Source organism: Coregonus clupeaformis, chromosome 14, assembly GCF_020615455.1.
Source record: "Coregonus clupeaformis isolate EN_2021a chromosome 14, ASM2061545v1, whole genome shotgun sequence".
Taxonomy (NCBI): domain Eukaryota; kingdom Metazoa; phylum Chordata; class Actinopteri; order Salmoniformes; family Salmonidae; genus Coregonus; species Coregonus clupeaformis.
Window position 1 is genome coordinate 26423116 of NC_059205.1, and position 19228 is coordinate 26442343.

At 44.2% G+C, this 19228-nt stretch overlaps 1 protein-coding gene across 3 annotated transcripts; it reads left to right on the forward strand.

The window, feature by feature from the left end:
- Nucleotides 1-229: 229 nt before the first annotated feature.
- LOC121581106 (vang-like protein 2) lies at nucleotides 230-19178 on the forward strand. Of its 3 annotated transcripts, none has more exons than XM_045224769.1 (8): nucleotides 230-710; nucleotides 12105-12438; nucleotides 12718-12841; nucleotides 13110-13717; nucleotides 15425-15558; nucleotides 16496-16631; nucleotides 16890-17136; nucleotides 17657-19178. In XM_045224769.1, exons 2-8 carry the CDS (start codon nucleotides 12368-12370, stop codon nucleotides 17915-17917), a joined length of 1581 nt encoding a protein of 526 aa, XP_045080704.1. In that variant the 5' UTR covers nucleotides 230-710; nucleotides 12105-12367; the 3' UTR covers nucleotides 17918-19178. The 3 variants fall into 3 exon arrangements, with proteins under 3 accessions (XP_045080704.1, XP_041752422.1, XP_041752423.1); XM_041896488.2 differs by having other exon boundaries at nucleotides 12145-12438; XM_041896489.2 differs by having other exon boundaries at nucleotides 12215-12438.
- Nucleotides 19179-19228: the final 50 nt, after the last annotated feature.

Sequence of the window (19228 nt, forward strand, 5' to 3'; positions counted from 1 at the left end):
TGTACATGTAATAATTATTTTGATGGAAAACCGAATTTTGCTTCTTAGCCTACGTCGTTAAAAATGATATCGATATTACTTCTTAATTCGCTCGATAACGTTATGGAAAATGGGTTGATTTGATAAATGTGGCAACTCCTCTCCTGCTGCGATTTTTTTATTTAAAGATTGTTTCCAGGCATTGTGGGCGGGTTTTCAGAGGACATTCGGGTAAAAATTGTAGCGTAGCTACACCTGGCAACCTTGTCTACAAGTCAGTGGAGGGTGGAAAAGAAGAAAGTTAAAATACCTGAATGGATATTTGGGGATAAGTAGGCCTACGCCGTTTTGGGTGGTCGAAAGCTTCTTTTTCAGTGTGGATAGATATAGTGAACATGTTTGGAAATAATTGACCATTGAAGTAAAGGGCGAATAAAATACATAAGCGCTAGGGTGAGGTTTCATGGTTCCGAAACAAAAGTCGGGAAGAGGCTATGTTCGCACTCGGTTTTCACTCCAGACCGAAGCTGCAGGGAAGTTTAGAGAGGACCCCTGGCCTGATCGGGCCTATTGTTATATTCACACAGGCCACGTAGCAACGTGGTTCGAAGAGTTGAATCCTCAGTCCCAACAATTTGGCAGAAATTAGCCGACCCTCATCCCAACGAGATGGGAACGAGACGATGAGAGGACACGTGTGGGTTTAAGCTTCGTGAGAAATTTCGCCGAAGGTTGGTGTTCAATTCAATATGCATGATCCATTCATCCAGGGCTTCCCCTTTCGAAAATAAATGGAGGAAAATATTGGCGGACTGGAAACGGATCATCCATTTGTGCCCGATAGTGACGGGAGATTCTCGTCCCATTGTTTGCTAACCCTCATAATGGAGGATACATTTCTGCTACGTCGGATAAAATTGGCATTTATAACTTTTATATATCGTAGTTGAATCTTCGATAAACATGTTTTGTGTTTACTAGTTTATTGCTAATTTAGTAACAGGTTATTGTTTCATTCAGTCTTTTGTGGTTACACTTAATGAAGATCCCTGTTCCAAACCGACTGGTAATGAAATGAGGCATGCCACTATTTGTTACGAATATAGTTAACTACGGTGTATCTGATTCAATTTGTGGCTAAATTACATGTTTGTAACGTTGTTGCACTTGCAACATTGTAACAACGTAGGGTATGTCACCATTGTAAGAAGTTATTAACAAGGACTGCAGATATGCATGTTACAAATGTATCATAGAGACTAAAGTGAAACAGTATGTCAACAGTAGGTTACTACAGCACCACAAATTATGGCGATTGTTAAACTTTAACTTCGTAAACTACACAATTACTGAGTTTTAAATGTTTTAAGTTAAAAGTTATGTTAGGCCTATGCTATCAAAGTGGTCCTGTAAAATGATCAGAATCTAATGAAGTTACAACAACCAACTTTGATTAATCTGTATTTGTTTATCTGATGCCTATTTTTCTCATGCAGTTAGCTTTTGCTAGGGCTATTGTAGAGTTCCCAGGGCCAAGGCTATTGTCCCAGTTGCCTGTGGCTCTCAAAATAAACAGGCCCACAAGTCGGAGGCCCATAGATGAGGCATAGTGGTGACTGAGGCAAGACTTTGGACAGTGGTAACCTCAAACCCATGCTTGGATATGGTCACAGAACAGTTAGTGTTGGCAAGTGAAGGGTCAACTGTCTTGCCCCTCTTGTAACAATATCGTAATAAGACTGCTTTGTCCAGTCCATAAACCAAATGTTGATTTGGCCACACCCCATCTTTTACATTGTACACACACCTGCTCCACTTCATAGCACATAGGAAGATTGTCACTGCAGTTAGAAGTAGGTGGGTGGAGGTTGAAATGGTGTGTGTGGCCCTTTCTCATACTCACTCTACCACTGTACTGGGCATGTTTATTTTCACAGTTGCCGTCTTTTTGCTTCAAATACTGTTACATGAAGTTACATACCGCTTTGCCACAATGAGAGTTGTTTGGAATCTGCCACTCCCTCAAACAGTTGGTGAAAGTTTGGATTTCATGAAATGTAGAAAACGTTGATTTGTCCAATGGCTTTGAATTGTATTTCTGTGTGGGCATGTAGTTAGGGGTATATCACCTCTGTTTATATTTACCAAGCAACTATTAAAGCATTAAGCTTTGGAAGAGAGGAAGGAAATGGTTGTGTCATTTGGCAGGCATGTGTGCTGTTATGTTAGGCTAGTTAATTGTAGAGTCATGGGAACAGAGAGATGTGTACTCAGAGAAGGCATCTGTGATGCTCACTGTGGGGCAACGAGACATGCATGATAGTTTATACACTGTCAGACAAGCCCTGCCTTCGGCGTTGACTTGTCTGACTGGGTCATCATCTTAAATCCCGGACTACACGGCCAGATTTCTAAAAGTGACTGAGGTTGAGTTGGATATATCATTTGACTTTCATTCCTGGTAGCTACTCAAGGGGCTGGAGTGGGTACTGGACTTGCTTGTGTATGAATTTTCAACAAGCACAGGCAGATGAATCTGACAGATGCCAGCATACTTGGTAGATGTTTGCATATTTTCCCTATCTATATTATATGGATTAGCCTTGCCAGAAGATACTGACCCTACCGTTACGCTTGTTTACACTGAGCTGCACTGGGGTTGGAAGGCAATCATGGTTATGTAACCATGGCTAGGTCTTTTTTATTTACAGTGAGGGAAAAAAGTATTTGATCCCCTGCTGATTTTGTACATTTGCCCTCTGACAAAGAAATGATCAGTCTATAATTTTAATGGTAGGTTTATTTGAACAGTGAGAGACAGAATAACAACAGAAAAATCCAGAAAAACGCATGTCATAAATGTTATAAATTGATTTGCATTTTAATGAGGGAAATAAGTATTTGACCCCCTCTCGCTTCTGTGGACAGGTGTCTTTTATACAGGTAACGAGATGAGATTAGGAGCACACTCTTAAAGGGAGTTAAGAGTTACCTGTATAAAAGACACCTGTCCACAGAAGCAATCAATCAATCAGATTCCAAGCTCTCCACCATGGCCAAGACCAAAGAGTTCTCCAAGGATGTCAGGGACAAGATTGTAGACCTACACAAGGCTGGAATGGGCTACAAGACCATCGCCAAGCAGCTTGGTGAGAAGGTGACAACAGTTGGTGCGATTATTCGCAAATGGAAGAAACACAAACGACCTGTCAATCTCCCTCGGCCTGGGGCTCCATGCAAGATCTCACCTCGTGGAGTTGCAATGATCATGAGAACGGTGAGGAATCAGCCCAGAACTACACAGGAGGATCTTGTCAATGATCTCAAGGCAGCTGGGACCATAGTCACCAAGAAAACAATTGGTAACACACTACGCCGTGAAGGACTGAAATCCTGCAGCGCCCGCAAGGTCCCGAGTGGCGCAGTGGTCTAAGGCACTGCATCGCAGTGCTAGCTGTGCCACTAGAGATCCTGGTTCAAGTCCAGGCTCTGTCGCAGCCGGCCGCGACCGGGAGACCCATGGGCGGCGCACAATTGGTCCAGCGTCGTCCAAGGTAGGGGAGGGTTTGGCCGGCAGGGATGTGGGTTCGTTTCCCACGGGGGGCCAGTATGAAAAAAACTAACATGTATGCATTCACTAAACTGTAAGTCGCTCTGGATAAGAGCGTCTGCTAAATGACTAAAATGTAAAATGTCCCCCTGCTCAAGAAAGCACATATACAGGGCCGTCTGAAATTTGCCAATGAACATCTGAATGATTCAGAGGAGAACTGGGTGAAAGTGTTGTGGTCAGATGAGACCAAAATCGAGCTCTTTGGCATCAACTCAACTCGCCGTGTTTGGAGGAGGAGGAATGCTGCCTATGACCCCAAGAACACCATCCCCACCGTCAAACATGGAGGTGGAAACATTATGCTTTGGGGGTGTTTTTTCTGCTAAGGGGACATGACAACTTCACCGCATCAAAGGGGACGATGGACGGGCCATGTACCGTCAAATCTTGGGTGAGAACCTCCTTCCCTCAGCCAGGGCATTGAAAATGGGTCGTGGATGGGTAATCCAGCATGACAATGACCCAAAACACACGGCCAAGGCAACAAAGGAGTGGCTCAAGAAGAAGCACATTAAGGTCCTGGAGTGGCCTAGCCAGTCTCCAGACCTTAATCCCATAGAAAATCTGTGGAGGGAGCTGAAGGTTCGAGTTGCCAAACGTCAGCCTCAAAACCTTAATGACTTGGAGAAGATCCCTCCTGAGATGTGTGCAAACCTGGTGGCCAACTACAAGAAACGTCTGACCTCTGTGATTGCCAACAAGGGTTTTGCCACCAAGTACTAAGTCATATTATGCAGAGGGGTCAAATACTTATTTCCCTCATTAAAATGCAAATCAATTTTTTAACATTTTTGACATGTGTTTTTCTGGATTTGTTTGTTGTAATTCTGTCTCTCACTGTTCAAATAAACCTACCATTAAAATTATAGACTGATCATGTCTTTGTCAGTGGGCAAATGTACAAAATCAGCAGGGGATCAAATACTTTTTTCCCTCACTGTACAATGGGGAAAAAAAAGTATTTAGTCAGCCACCAATTGTGCAAGTTCTCCCACTTAAAAAGATGAGAAGCCTGTAATTTTCATCATAGGTACACGTCAACTATGACAGACAAATTGAGGGAAAAAAATCCAGAAAATCACATTGTAGGATTTTTAATGAATTTATTTGCAAATTATGGTGGAAAATAAGTATTTGGCCACCTACAAACAAGCAAGATTTCTGGCTCTCACAGACCTGTAACTTATTCTTTAAGAGGCTCCTCTGTCCTCCACTCGTTACCTGTATTAATGGCACCTGTTTGAACTTGTTATCTGTATAAAAGACACCTGTCCACAACCTCAAACAGTCACACTCCAAACTCCACTATGGCCAAGACCAAAGAGCTGTCAAAGGACACCAGAAACAAAATTGTAGACCTGCACCAGGCTGGGAAGACTGAATCTGCAATAGGTAAGCAGCTTGGTTTGAAGAAATCAACTGTGGGAGCAATTATTAGGAAATGGAAGACATACAAGACCACTGATAATCTCCCTCGATCTGGGGCTCCACGCAAGATCTCACCCCGTGGGGTCAAAATGATCACAAGAACGGTGAGCAAAAATCCCAGAACCACACGGGGGGACCTAGTGAATGACCTGCAGAGAGCTGGGACCAAAGTAACAAAGCCTACCATCAGTAACACACTAAGCCGCCAGGGACTCAAATCCTGCAGTGCCAGACGTGTCCACGCCCGTCTGAAGTTTGCTAGAGTGCATTTGGATGATCCAGAAGAGGATTGGGAGAATGTCATATGGTCAGATGAAACCAAAATATAACTTTTTGGTAAAAACTCAACTCGTCGTGTTTGGAGGACAAAGAATGCTGAGTTGCATCCAAAGAACACCATACCTACTGTGACGCATGGGGGTGGAAACATCATGCTTTGGGGCTGTTTTTCTGCAAAGGGACCAGGACGACTGATCCGTAAAGGAAAGGAATGAATGGGGCCATGTATCGTTAGATTTTGAGTGAAAACCTCCTTCCATCAGCAAGGGCATTGAAGATGAAACGTGGCTGGGTCTTTCAGCATGACAATGATCCCAAACACACCGCCCGGGCAACGAAGGAGTGGCTTCGTAAGAAGCATTTCAAGGTCCTGGAGTGGCCTAGCCAGTCTCCAGATCTCAACCCCATAGAAAATCTTTGGAGGGAGTTGAAAGTCCGTGTTGCCCAGCGACAGCCCCAAAACATCACTGCTCTAGAGGAGATCTGCATGGAGGAATGGGCCAAAATACCAGCAACAGTGTGTGAAAACCTTGTGAAGACTTACAGGAAACGTTTGACCTGTGTCATTGCCAACAAAGGGTATATAACAAAGTATTGAGAAACTTTTGTTATTGACCAAATACTTATATACCATAATTTGCAAATAAATTCATTAAAAATCCTACAATGTGATTTTCTGGATTTTGTTCCCTCATTTTGTCTGTCATAGTTGACGTGTACCTATGATGAAAATTACAGGCCTTTCTCATCTTTTTAAGTGGGAGAACTTGCACAATTGGTGGCTGACTAAATACTTTTTTCCCCACTGTATATATACACTACCAGTCAAAAGTTTGGACACAACTACTCATTCAAGGGTTTTTCTTAATTTTTTACATTGTAGAATAATAGTGAAGCCATTCAAACTATGAAATAACACATATGGAATCATGTAGTAACCAAAAAAGTGTTAAACAAATCAAAATATATTTGAGATTTTTCAAATAGCCACCCTTTGCCTTGATGACAGTTTTGTACACTCTTGGCATTCTCTCAACCAGCTTCACCTGGAATGCTTTTCCAACAGTCTTGAAGGAGTTCCCACATATGCTGAGCACTTGTTGGCTGCTTTTCCTTCACTCTGCCGTCCGACTCATCCCAAACCATCTCAATTGGGTTGAGGTCGGGTGATTGTGGAGGCCAGGTCATCTGATGCAGCACTCCATCACTCTCCTTCTTGGTCAAATAGCCCTTACACAGCCTGGAGGTGTGTTGGGTCATTGTCCTGTTGAAAGACAAATGATAGTCCCACTAAGCCCAAACCAGATAGGATGGCGTATCGCTGCAGAATGCTGTGGTAGCCATGCTGGTTAAGTGTGCCTTGAATTCTAAATAAATCACAGACATTGTCACCAGCAAAGCACCCCAACACCATAACACCTCCTCCTCTATGCTTTACAGTGGGAAATACACATGCAGAGATCATCCGTTCACCCACACCACGTCTCACAAAGCCACAGCGGTTGGAACCAAAAATCTCACATTTGGACTCCAGACCAAAGGACAAATTTCCACGGTCTAATGTCCATTGCTCGTGTTTCTTGGCCCAAGCAAGTCTCTTCTTATTGTTGTCCTTTAGTAGTGGTTTCTTTGCAGCAATTCGACCATGAAGGCCTGATTCACAAAGTCTCCTCTGAACAGTTGATGTTGATGTCTGTTACTTGAACTCTGTGAAGCATTTATTTGGGCTGCAATTTCTGAGGCTGGTAACTCTAATGAACTCATCCTCTGCAGCAGAGGTAACTCTGGGTCTTCCATTCCTGTGGCGGTCCTCACGAGAGCCAGTTTCATCATAGCGCTTGATGGTTTTTGCGACTGCACTTAAAGAAATTGACTGACCTTCATGTCTTAAAGTAATGATGGACTGTTTTTTTCTCTTTGCTTATTTGATCTGTTCTTGCCATAATATGGACTTGGTCTTTTACCAAATAGGGCTATCTTCTGTATACCCCCCCCTAGCTTGTCACAACACAACTGATTGGCTCAAACGCATTAAGAAGGAAAGAAATTCCACAAATGAACTTTTAACAAGGCACACCTGTTAATTGAAATGCAATCCAGGTGACTACCTCATGAAGCTGGTTGAGATAATGCCAAGAGTGTGCAAAGCTGTCATCAAGGCAAAGGGTGGCTACTTTGAAGAATCTCAAATATAAAATATATTTTCATTTGTTTAACACTTTTTGTTTGGTTACTAAATGATTCCATATGTATTATTTCAATAGTTTTGATGTCTTCACTATTATTCTACAATGTAGAAAATAGTACAAATAAAGAAAAACCCTTGACTGAGTAGGTGTGTCCAAACTTTTGACTGGTACTGTGTGTGTGTGTGTGTGTGTATATATATATATATATATATATATATATATATATATTAGGGCTGTCAAATGATTAAAATTTTTAATCAAATTAATCAGAATTTTCAGTGGATTAATCATGATTAATCACTATTTGCAATTACACCTGAATCCTAACCATTTTTTTTCTGAAATGCATACGATGTCCCGCTCACGTGCAACAGACAGGAACTGTTCTTTACAAGCCTCCGCAAAATGACGCTCCTCAGTTTTTAATATAGTCAGCGCAAAAGACTTCAGTTCCCACGTGTCACTGATTAAATGTGCAGTTACTCCGAGGTAATTGTTGTTACTCACTGATGTCCAATGGTCTCCTGTCAGGGCGATATGATTTACTTGAGCCAAGACCTCTTTCCTTTTTTCTTTTTTCGTTTTCATAGAGCTCGTGGATTTTCTTCATAACTGTGGCTCTTGACGGTGGCTTATAGAATGAGTCTTGAGACGGCACTTGCAAAACATCAAGGAAACCTGAGTCTTCTACAATGCTAATGGGTCTACAATCCTTTGCAATCCATTTTGCTATTGTGTTGGTCAAATTATCTGAGGTTGATTTTGTTAATTGCCTGCAAACATTCAGCGTGGTCTGGCGCAAACCACTTGCTGAATCTGACGGCCCAGCAAACGCATGTTTAGGCGTTGACATGGTACTTCAAGCTTGAACAGCTCCGGTGAAATTGAAACTCCTTCTTACAAATCTTGCAAATAACCTTGTACTTGTTAACTGTACCATCATCATTCTTTTTATATTTGAATCCGTCAATAGGCCCACTTTGCTCACCTTGCTCCATCTCGCCTCTAGCTCCCAACCACTTTCCTGACCTGAATAATTTGTCACACTGCGCATCGTGAAATGCGTTAAAAAAATTGGCGTAATTAACAGCAAACAACTAATTAACGTCGTTAACGCGCTATTTTTTGACAGCCCTAATATATATATATATATATATAATCTACCTGCAGTGAAACCGGCAACATTTACATTACATTCAGTCATCTAGCAGACACCTCAACCCATCCCACCTGTCTCTGCTGGCCACCCTCTTTGGATTTTTACACACCATATATCTTTCAACTATGATGTGATGTTTAACATACAATTTGAATCTATCTAATCGAATAGAATCCACAGATTGCGAGTTGAAGATGATTACTAATACTCTTAGTAAAAGTATTTAACTGACCAGGTCTCTCCAAATCTCCCAACAATGCTATTTCTAGGGTCAATTTTAGATTAATGTTATGCTTTTTTAGCCATTCCTTTTTTAGCCATTTCGCTGAACCGGAGACCAGAAACAGGCTATACCAGAACAAATAGTCTATTGTTTCTTTATCCTCACAACAAAATATACAGAGCTGCGATGATTGTATGCCCCAAATTTTAAATTTTCTGTTGGTGGCAAGAATTCTGTACAATCATTTTAGCTGAAAAGCACGAAGTCTTGAATCTTGTCGTTTTATATACCAACTCATACACTCTGTGCCATGAAATCGGTACATAAAACATCTCTTCCCAGCTATTTTGCAATCTGTATGGCACAGCTGTCAACATCCTGGTCCTCAAATTAAACTGGTATACCTTCCTATTTATGCTATTTTTGTTCCTCCGCCAGTTTTGATCCTTTATATTGGGCAGACAGACCAGTTCCCTACCTCCTCCTGCTGCTACCTGCCTCCTCCATTTTTGGGGTAATGCTGTAATCAATTGGTTGTAATCTTGGATTGAGTAGACCTTCCCATAAAATTCCGATAGCTCCATGAAAGACATAATTCTACCATTCCAATTTACAATATCATTTATATCACTCAGCACATTTGAGTTCAACTATAATATTTGTTGTAATAGTTGTTCTATCTTTTCTGGGGATGAAATTGTAACCAGCTCTGCAATGCTTGTTTGAAAAAGAGCGATACTTTGAACAAGGTTTCATTTTCAATTAATCGAAAATGAGACATGGCAATCTACACAAAAGCAAAAAGGCAATTTTTAAACAAGGAATGAGCCTTTCTTAGTAATCTACTTGAGAACCATTTTGAATTAAAGTAAAACTTTTGTATAAGTGAAGCTTTTAGAGACGTTTAGTGCTTTTATATTTAATAATCTCAGCCCAACCAGTTCATATTCATTGGCATACATGGACACCTTTGTTTTTAAGCCTTGGATTTCTAATCCTCTGTTGTTATTTGATCTGATTTTAATAGCTAGCATTTCGATGGCAATATCGAATAGATATGGTGACAGCGGGCACCCTTTAACTCCTCTTGACAGTTCCAAACTCTCTGAGAAGTAGTCACTATTTACTATTTTACACCTAGGATTGCAATACATTTATTTTACCCATTGAATAAGAGACTCGCCGAAATATATATATATATATATATATATATATATATAAAATCCAGTCTTACTTTATCAAAGGCTGTTTCAAAATCTGCTATGAATACTAGGCCTAGCTTCTTATGTTTCATGTTGTTCTATTATTTCTAGTAGTTGTCATATTATCTCCAATGTATTGTCCATGTAAAAAACCTCTGATCAGGATGAACAATACCTGGCGAAACCTTTTTTAATTCTGAGTGCTATGCATTTCGCTAGTATTTTTGCATCACAACATTGAAGAGGCCTCCAGTTTTTTTTTATAGATAGACTGGGTCTTTATATTTGACATCTGGGTCTTGTTTCAATAATGGTGAAATCAGAGCTTCCTGCTGGCTAGGTCTTTATGATATGATGATGTGGCTAAGTGAGGTTGGCGTGAGTGAGGAGTCACCACTATCGCACAGTTCATTGACCTGGTTACATGACATATAGGGTGGAATAAGAAAAGGGAATTCTGTCTCTCCAGCAGACCACACCTTGATGGATCAGATGTTCATCATAATCATATCCCCAGTATCAAGTAGACAGCCTGTGTGGGGGATCTGTTTTTGGGAGATCAAGTCCAGAGCATGGGAATATGAACAAGCCAAGCAAGCCACAATGAGCATGTGGGTTCTCTCTGCTCTGCCTTATGTAGCAGACATTTTTTGAAATGTAGGAGGAGTAGGCTATACATTTTGCTCCATGTGCACCACACCCTCCCAAGGCTGCACAGCACATCCACATTGACTGATTTATAGATTGTTTCGTATCAGCATGTGATGGGAGCTGAAGTTCAGCAAATGCTCTAGGGCTCTTAGGTTTTTATTGGTGGGTACAAAGGATATGAGTTTATAGCATAGACAGTGGGGCACTTCCCAAGTCGATGCTTAAATAAACTTGTGCATGCAAACAGACATACAGTTGAGAATAGAATGGCAGTTTAAGGGAGTTAGTTGTTCAACGTAATGCCCTGCATGCATGGCCATGACTGACTATTGCCCCATATGTGACAAATCAAACTGTCCAATTTAACATGGTAAGCCAATACAGTTAACATAGTGCCCATATCAATTAAGCATGTGACAAGACAGTCTTTTTCTCAGGGTAGGAGAGGGTGGCATACGGTCAGTTTTCCATGGAAACTGTCAACCTCCAATCCCCTTCATCTGAACACCCTCTTTTCATCACCATGGCAGCAGAGAGGCCCTGTTACCCAGGGGGCCAAGGGAGACCAAGAGGGAATGTGAGATGGGGAAAGAGAGGGAGAGGGCAAACAAGTTTGTGAAAACACAGTAATCCAATATGGTCTGTAGAACTACTTGAGGGCCAACCTTACCTGAGATCTAAAAGCTTGTATTCACCCCTAGAGCTAACACGTTTTAGCTCAATTGGCTAACGTCATCTTCAGTTGCACAGACAGTCAGGGTCAAATACCCACAAACACTTTCAGGCTATGCTCAAACACTACACCCCAAACCCCAGTACTCCATTCTGCCACCTCTGGTCTCTTGGCTCACCCACCCCTACGGGAGGGCAGCTCCCACTCAGCCCAGTCAAAGCTCCTCTCTGTCCTGGCACCCCAATGGTGGAACCAGCTTCCCCCTGAAGCTAGAACAGCAGAGTCCCTGCCCATCTTCTGAAAACATCTGAAACGCTACCTCTTCCAAGAGTATGTTAAATAATCCCACAGATTATCCCACAACCACCCCCACTAGCATTGGTTTTGCTGATAGCAACTTTGAGGAAAAATTTACTTGCTATGACTGAGAGATGTGGTTGTCCCACCTAGCTATCTTAAGATCAATGCACCAACTGTAAGTTGCTCTGGAGAAGAGCATCTGCTAAATGACTAAAATGTAAATGTAAAATTAAATCAGGTTGGATTTAAACACCAGATTAGGGATAGGAGTTTGATTTTGTCACCAATTCTACCCCTTCTCTCCTCTATTTCAGGGCCTGTCCACTTCAACCCCCCCCCCCCCCCCACCCCCCACCCCACCCCCATCCTACTCATAATCCTATATTTTCACCCCCCCCTCCTGTCTAGTCTATCTTCTCTTCTTCCTCCCCTCCCCTCCTTTTTCTAGTCCATTGTTTCCCTGATTCCGTCTTTGTCTGGTGGGCTCTTCTCCCTCTCCCTGTCCTCCGGCCTCCAAGATAGATTCCCTCAGGAGTAAGGTTGAGCTGCTGAAGCTGCCCCTGGCCCTATCCACCAAGTCCATCTCTGAGCGCAAGAGCCAGCTGGGCAGAGTCAGGGAACTAGGCACGGGGGGAAGAGGGGCCTGTCAACCCCGTCCACCGACCCGAGATATGGACAACGAGTCACAGTACTCGGGCTACTCCTACAAGTCGTCCCACTCCCGCAGTTCCCGCAAGCACAGGTACCAGAGGGTTGGTCAGACATGCACAAAAAAACACACACAAGCGTGCAAGTACACTTTAAACAATCGTTCCACGCATGTTTTAGTGAAACACTAGGCTCAAATGCATGTGTAATACACACACACACACACACACACATTGATCCATTAGTCAATGGGCATATTGATGAGCAACCACACACACGTGGAAAACACATGTACCCCCAGGCCTCGGTTACGCAACGACAAAGGCTTAACACGCTAACATATAACTGTGTGGTTGTCCTTTCTTTTATCCAGGGATCGGAGGGACAGACATCGCTCCAAGAGCAGAGACGGCAGCAGCCGTGGGGACAAGTCTGTCACCATCCAGGCCCCTGGGGAGCCACTACTAGATGCAGAGTCGACCCGCGGTGATGACAGGGTTAGAATCACAACCTTCTCCTCTTCAACCCCTCTAGATCTCCATATTTCTTTCTCAGAATCTTTATCTCATAATGGCGACAACGGTTTTTCCTGACCATGTGACCTAACCAGGATCAGGTTATGTGGTCAGAAAAACGTCAGGTCCAGTTATAATCTTCCCTACCCATCCAAATCGCAACCTCTCTATCCTTTTATATCTCTATAAAGCCCCCCTCCAATCTCTCCTCCACGATTACTCTATGTCCTGTCTCTGTCCCTGTCTGCAGGATGACAACTGGGGCGAGAACACCACCGTGGTCACAGGCACATCAGAACACAGCGTGTCCAACGAGGACCTGACGCGCGTCTCCAAGGAGCTGGAGGAATCGTCTCCCCTGGAATGCAAGCGCTTCCTGGGGCCTGTGCTGGGTGGCTGCCTAGGCCTGTTTGCTCTGGTCACCCCCCTGGCCTTCCTGGTCCTCCCCCAACTGCTGTGGCGTGAGGCCCTGGAGCCCTGCGGCACGCCCTGCGAGGGTCTCTACGTCTCCCTGGCCTTCAAGCTCCTGGTGCTCCTCATCTCCTCCTGGGCGCTGTTCCTGCGCCCGCCGCACGCCACCCTGCCCCGCTTCTTCATCTTCCGCTGCCTGCTCATGGTGCTGGTGTTCCTGTTCGTGGCGTCCTACTGGCTGTTCTACGGCGTGCGCGTGCTGGAGCCCCGGGAGAGGGACTATAGAGGCATCGTGGAGTATGCTGCATCGCTGGTGGATGCGCTGCTCTTCATCCAGTACCTGGCCCTGGTGCTGCTGGAGGTTAGACACCTGCAGCCTGCCTTCTGCCTCAAGGTGGTGCGCGCGACAGACGGGGCTAGTCGCTTCTACAACGTTGGACACCTCAGGTGAGTGTGTGCATGTGTTTGTCTCTGTGTGTCTGTGTACGTACAGTGCCTTGCAAAAGTATTCATCCCTGTAATTTAAATGGATTTTTATTTGGATTTCATGTAATGGACATACACAAAATAGGCCAAATTGGTGAAGTGAAATGAAAAAAATAACTAAACTTATAACTTAATTCTAAAGAATAAGTAACGGAAAAGTGGTGCGTGCATATGTATTCACCCCCTTTGCTATGAAGCCCCTAAATAAGATCTGGTGCAACCAATTACCTTCAGAAGTCACATAATTAGTTAAATAAAGTTCACCTGTGTACAATCTGTCACATGATCTGTCACATGATCTCAGTATATATACACCTGTTCTAAAAGGCCCCTGAGTCTGCAACACCACTAAGCAAGGGGCACCACCAAGCAAGCAGCACCATGAAGACCAAGGAGCTCTCCAAACAGGTCAGGGACAAAGTTGTGGAGAAGTACAGATCAGGGTTGGGTTATAAAAAAATATCAGAAACTTTGAACATCCCACGGAGCACCATTTTAAATCCATTATTAAGAAATGGAAAGAATATGGCACCACAACAAACCTGCCAAGAGAGGGCCGCCAACCAAAACTCACGGACCAGGCAAGGAGGCCATTAATCAGAGAGGCAACAAAGAGACCAAAGATAACCCTGAAGGAGCTGCAAAGCTCCACAGCGGAGATTATAGTATCTGTCCATAGGACCACTTTAAGCCGTACACTCCACAGAGGTGGGCTTTACGGAACAGTGGCCAGAAAAAAGCCATTGCTTAAAGAAAAAAATAAGCAAACATGTTTGGTGTTTGCCAAAAGGCATGTGGGAGACTCCCCAAACATATGGAAGAAGGTACTCTGGTCAGATGAGACTAAAATTGAGCTTTTTGGCCATCAAGGAAAACGCTATGTCTGGCGCAAACCCAACACCTCTCATCACCCCGAGAACACCATCCCCACAGTGAAGCATGGTGGTGGCAGCATCATGCTGTGGGGATGTTTTTCATCGGCAGGGACTGGGAAACTGGTCAGAATTGAAGGAATTATGGATGGTGCTAAACACAGGGAAATTCTTGAGGGAAACCTGTTTGTTTTCCAGAGATTTGAGACTGGGACGGAGGTTCACCTTCCAGCAGGACAATGACCCTAAGCATACTGCTAAAGCAACACTCAAGTGGTTTAAGGGGAAACATTGAAATGTATTGGAATGGCCTAGTCAAAGCCCAGACCTCAATCCATTTGAGAATCTGTGGTATGACTTAAAAATTGTTGTACACCAGCGGAACCCATCCAACTTGAAGGAGCTGGAGCAGTTTTGCCTTGAAGAATGGGCAAAAATCCCAGTGGCTAGATGTGCCAAGCTTATAGCGACATACCCCAAGAGACTTGCAGCTGTAATTGCTGCAAAAGGTGGCTCTACAAAGTATTGACTTTGTGCTCAAGTTTTCTGTTTTTTTGTATTATTTCTTGTTTGTTTCACAATAAAAAATATTTTGCGTCTTCAAAGTGGTAGGCATGTTGTGTAAATCAAATGATTCAAACCCCCCAAAAATCCATTTTAATTCCAGGATATAAGGCAACAAAATAGGAAAAATGCCAAGGGGGGTGAATACTTTCACAAGCCACTGTACATTGTGCTGTTCACATAACCTCATTGTGATGTTGATAGTAATGAAGATTATGATTGTGTGTTCCAGTATCCAGAGGGCAGCAGTGTGGGTGCTGGATCAGTACTACAGTGACTTCCCAGTCTACAACCCTGCCCTGCTCAACCTGCCCAAGTCCATCCTCTCCAAGAAGATGTCTGGATTCAAAGTCTACTCACTGGACGGTATACAGCATTCTACACCCCCTCTATCTCTCTACCTTACAGTATCTTTCCATTCATCTGACCAGCCAGCCATCCATCAATCCACCCATCCAGTCATTCGTCCTCCCCCTCCCTCCCTCCCTCCCTCCCTCCCTCCCGCCCTCCCATCCCTCCCTCCCTCCCGCCCTCCCATCCCTCCCTCCCATCCCTCCCTCCCATCCATCCCTCCCATCCATCCCTCCCGCCCTCCCCTCCCATCCATCCCTACAGCCCTCCCTCCCATCCCTACAGCCCTCCCTCCCATCCCTACAGCCCTCCCTCCCATCCCTACAGCCCTCCCTCCCATCCATCCCTCCCGCCCTCCCATCCATCCCTCCCGCCCTCCCATCCATCCCTCCCGCCCTCCCATCATGACCTCCCCTCCCTCCCATCCGTCCTCCCCTCCCTCCCATCCGTCCTCCCCCCATCCGTCCTCCCCTCCCTCCCATCCATCCTCCCCTCCCTCACTCCCATCCATCCTCCCCTCTCTCCCTCCAATCCATCCATCCTCTCCCTCCCATCCATCCATCCTCCCATCCATCCATCCTTCCATCCATCCTCCCCTCCCTCCCCTCCTCCATCCCATCCATCCCTCCCCTCCATCCCATCCATCCTCCCCTGCCTCCCTCCCATCCATCCCTGCCTCCCTCCCTCCCTCCCCTCCATCCCCCCTCCCCCATCCATCCCTCCCCTCCCTCCCATCTATCCATCCATCCTCCCCCCTCTCATCCTCCCTCCCCACCCTCTCATCCTCTCTCCCCCCATCACTCCATCACCCTCCCTCCCTCCCTCTCATCCATCCATCCCTCCCTCCCCCATCACTCCATCACCCACCCTCCCTCCCTCCCTCTCCATCCATCCCTCCCTCCCTCCCATCCATCCCTCCCATCCATCCACTGACTGATATATTGATCCACAGAGAACAGCACCAATAACTCCACCAGTCAGTCCCGGGCCATGATCGCTGCTGCGGCCCGCAGGAGGGACAACTCCCACAACGAGTACTACTACGAGGAGGCCGAGATGGACCGCAGGTGCCGCAAGCGCAAGGCCAGGTAAGACCGACAACATCCTGTCCCCTATACATTTCAGTAATATGCTTTTAAAGTAAATAGGGAAAGAAGAATCCTGTTGATGTCCCTGTTCTGTTTATGTCTCCAGTGAGTCTTGTTGCTATGTATGTTGCTAGAGGATAACCAGTCCCTTTCATAGTGTGTTTCAGGCACAGTTATGATGACTGATGCCACTTCTCATTGAGAGCTGTTGCTGATAATAATAACACTGATCATAATGATTATTGTTGTGTTGTCCAGGTTGGTAGTAGCGGTGGAAGAGGCCTTCACCCACATCAAGCGTCTCCAGGATGATGACCCCGCAGCCTCGTCCCACAAACATCCCCGTGAGGTGATGGACCCCCGGGAGGCGGCTCAGGCCATCTTCGCCCCCATGGCCCGGGCCATGCAGAAGTACCTGAGGACCACGCGCCAGCAGCCCTACCACAGCATGGAGAGCATCCTCACACACCTGCAGTTCTGCATCACCCACAACATGACCCCCAAGGTGAGCAGAATTTATCATGTTCTCTTGGAGTCTATAATATATAACCTTCAAATAGAAGGGATACATTGTGTGACTCTGGGTAAAATGTTACAACAGCTTTTGGGATAAATAGTAGGGCATGGGACGATACCAGTATTGCGATTTATTTTTTCCATGACAAAAATGAAAACACAAAGCAGACCAAACTGTTTGGTCATTTTAAAAACCTGCTATATGTAAAATATTGTCTGCTACAGCTTGGGAAAAAAATACATGTGACTGGATGACAGCATAATTATATTTGTTTCCAACATTAGGGCTGTTTTCCTAAAGAAGTCAAATCTGTTTTGTTTCCTTGCCACGATACTAAAGTGTATCGCTATACTGGTATCCTCCCGGCCCTAATAAATAGCATGCATTTGATCAGATCTAGAATTCAAATTCGAACTTGTACTTAACTACTCATCCTCTCTGTACCCATTCACATGTCTTCCTCATTCAGGTTGATTTTGAAAGGCTGTATTTTATTTTGTCTTTCCAGGCATTCCTGGAGCGTTATGTGAGCCCGGGCCCTACCATGCAGTACCAGCGTGAGCATGGTAGGGGGCGCCAGTGGACTCTAGTGAGCGAGGAGCCGGTAACCTCTGCCCTGCGTCAGGGTCTGGTCTTCTCCCTGCGCCGCCTCGACTTCTCCCTCGTCGTCACAGTGCAGCCCCTCCCCTTCCTGCGTATCGGTGAGGAGTTTATTGACCCCAAGAGCCACAAGTTTGTGATGAGGCTGCAGTCGGAGACGTCTGTGTAGAGGGGGTCAGTGGAGGCTCCTGATCCTACTGGGATATGCAGGGCGCTAGATCATCATGTAATCTCCTATCGAACCATTGTCGTGGATGTTAACAGAATGTGATAAAGCTACGATCTTCCAAAGACAGAAGATGGATGCCTTGACCATTACTTATGACACTGTAAAATTCCCTTTAAAAAAAAAGAAAAAGGTGTTTATTGTTGCCTGTAGGTCAACTGTCTCCATCTGTTTGCGAAGGAACTACATTCCTGAGCTTGTTGTAACTGAGACTCTGTATGTTGTAGAGTCATATATTCTGTTGTTGTAGAGTCATATATTCCTTGTATATGTGGCTCTTATTTCATTTTACACTGGCCTTTTTACACATAAGTTATCATGATTTTGGTAACATTAAATGAGAAAATAATTCCTGCCTTGGGACAGCATTCTTACAATGTTACTCAGACTGACTTTCCTGACTAACCTGTAGTTCCATGAAGCTGTTTTGAATGGACTTGTCTTGTCTTTATCCTGTGTCCACTGTCCTCCATCCATCTCCCTCTGACCAGGGACATGTGATTGTATCCTCACTGCAAGTCCTCTGCAGTCATAGCAAATCACCAGATTGTGCCACATTGTAAAACATTAAAACAAGCACAGTAACAGCCTTACCCATGTGTGATCTACGAAATGCTGGCCAGTGATCTTTAGCAAAGAACCACTTCTCTGACCACTAAACCTCTCGGTTCTAACCAAGATGTGCTGTAACTGGCAGCCTGATGTTGCAGTTCATCTTCTGAGCCACAAAATGACTGCCAGTCATTTTTATTCAAGCAGTTAGAACTTTAATACCATACATTTCTGTGAGAACAACCAATGAAAGTTCAGAACTGGTTTGACAAAATTGATGATAAAGTCATCTGGATGACAGAATGCTAATGATTGTCATTCCAGTTTTTTATGCATGCTAGAATTTTGGGTTTAAATATATTTTATGAGGTTGTTTGTTTTCTATATATTTTTTACTATGCCTAAGTTATAATTCAATTCAAAAAATGTTTTTACTTTTGGAAAAGAGGTGGGGTGTACAAAGATTTGAATGTTTCTTTATTGATAATATTAGCTTGTATAGTGTGCAAGATGTTTTTACTTCCTGTCACTGCTTTTCTCACATACACAAAGTTGTGATTGTATGAAGCCCTGTCTTTCATTCGCTGGTCCTGTTAGCAAAAATAATACTGTAAGCCTACTGATGAGAAGATGATTAAAGACATAAATGGAATCTGAGTCATAATTCAGAGAAAGATATAGAATTGAAAAGTAATTCCAATT

What these genes read in the sequence shown, in the direction of transcription:
- LOC121581106 (XM_045224769.1), top strand. Translation starts at nt 12,368, where the DNA reads ATGGACAACGAGTCACAGTACTCGGGCTACTCCTACAAGTCGTCCCAC. An exon ending in CGCAGTTCCCGCAAGCACAG is followed by an intron (nt 12,439 to 12,717) that starts GTACCAGAGGGT and finishes TCTTTTATCCAG; the next exon opens with GGATCGGAGGGACAGACATC. An exon ending in CCCACAACATGACCCCCAAG is followed by an intron (nt 17,137 to 17,656) that starts GTGAGCAGAATT and finishes TTGTCTTTCCAG; the next exon opens with GCATTCCTGGAGCGTTATGT.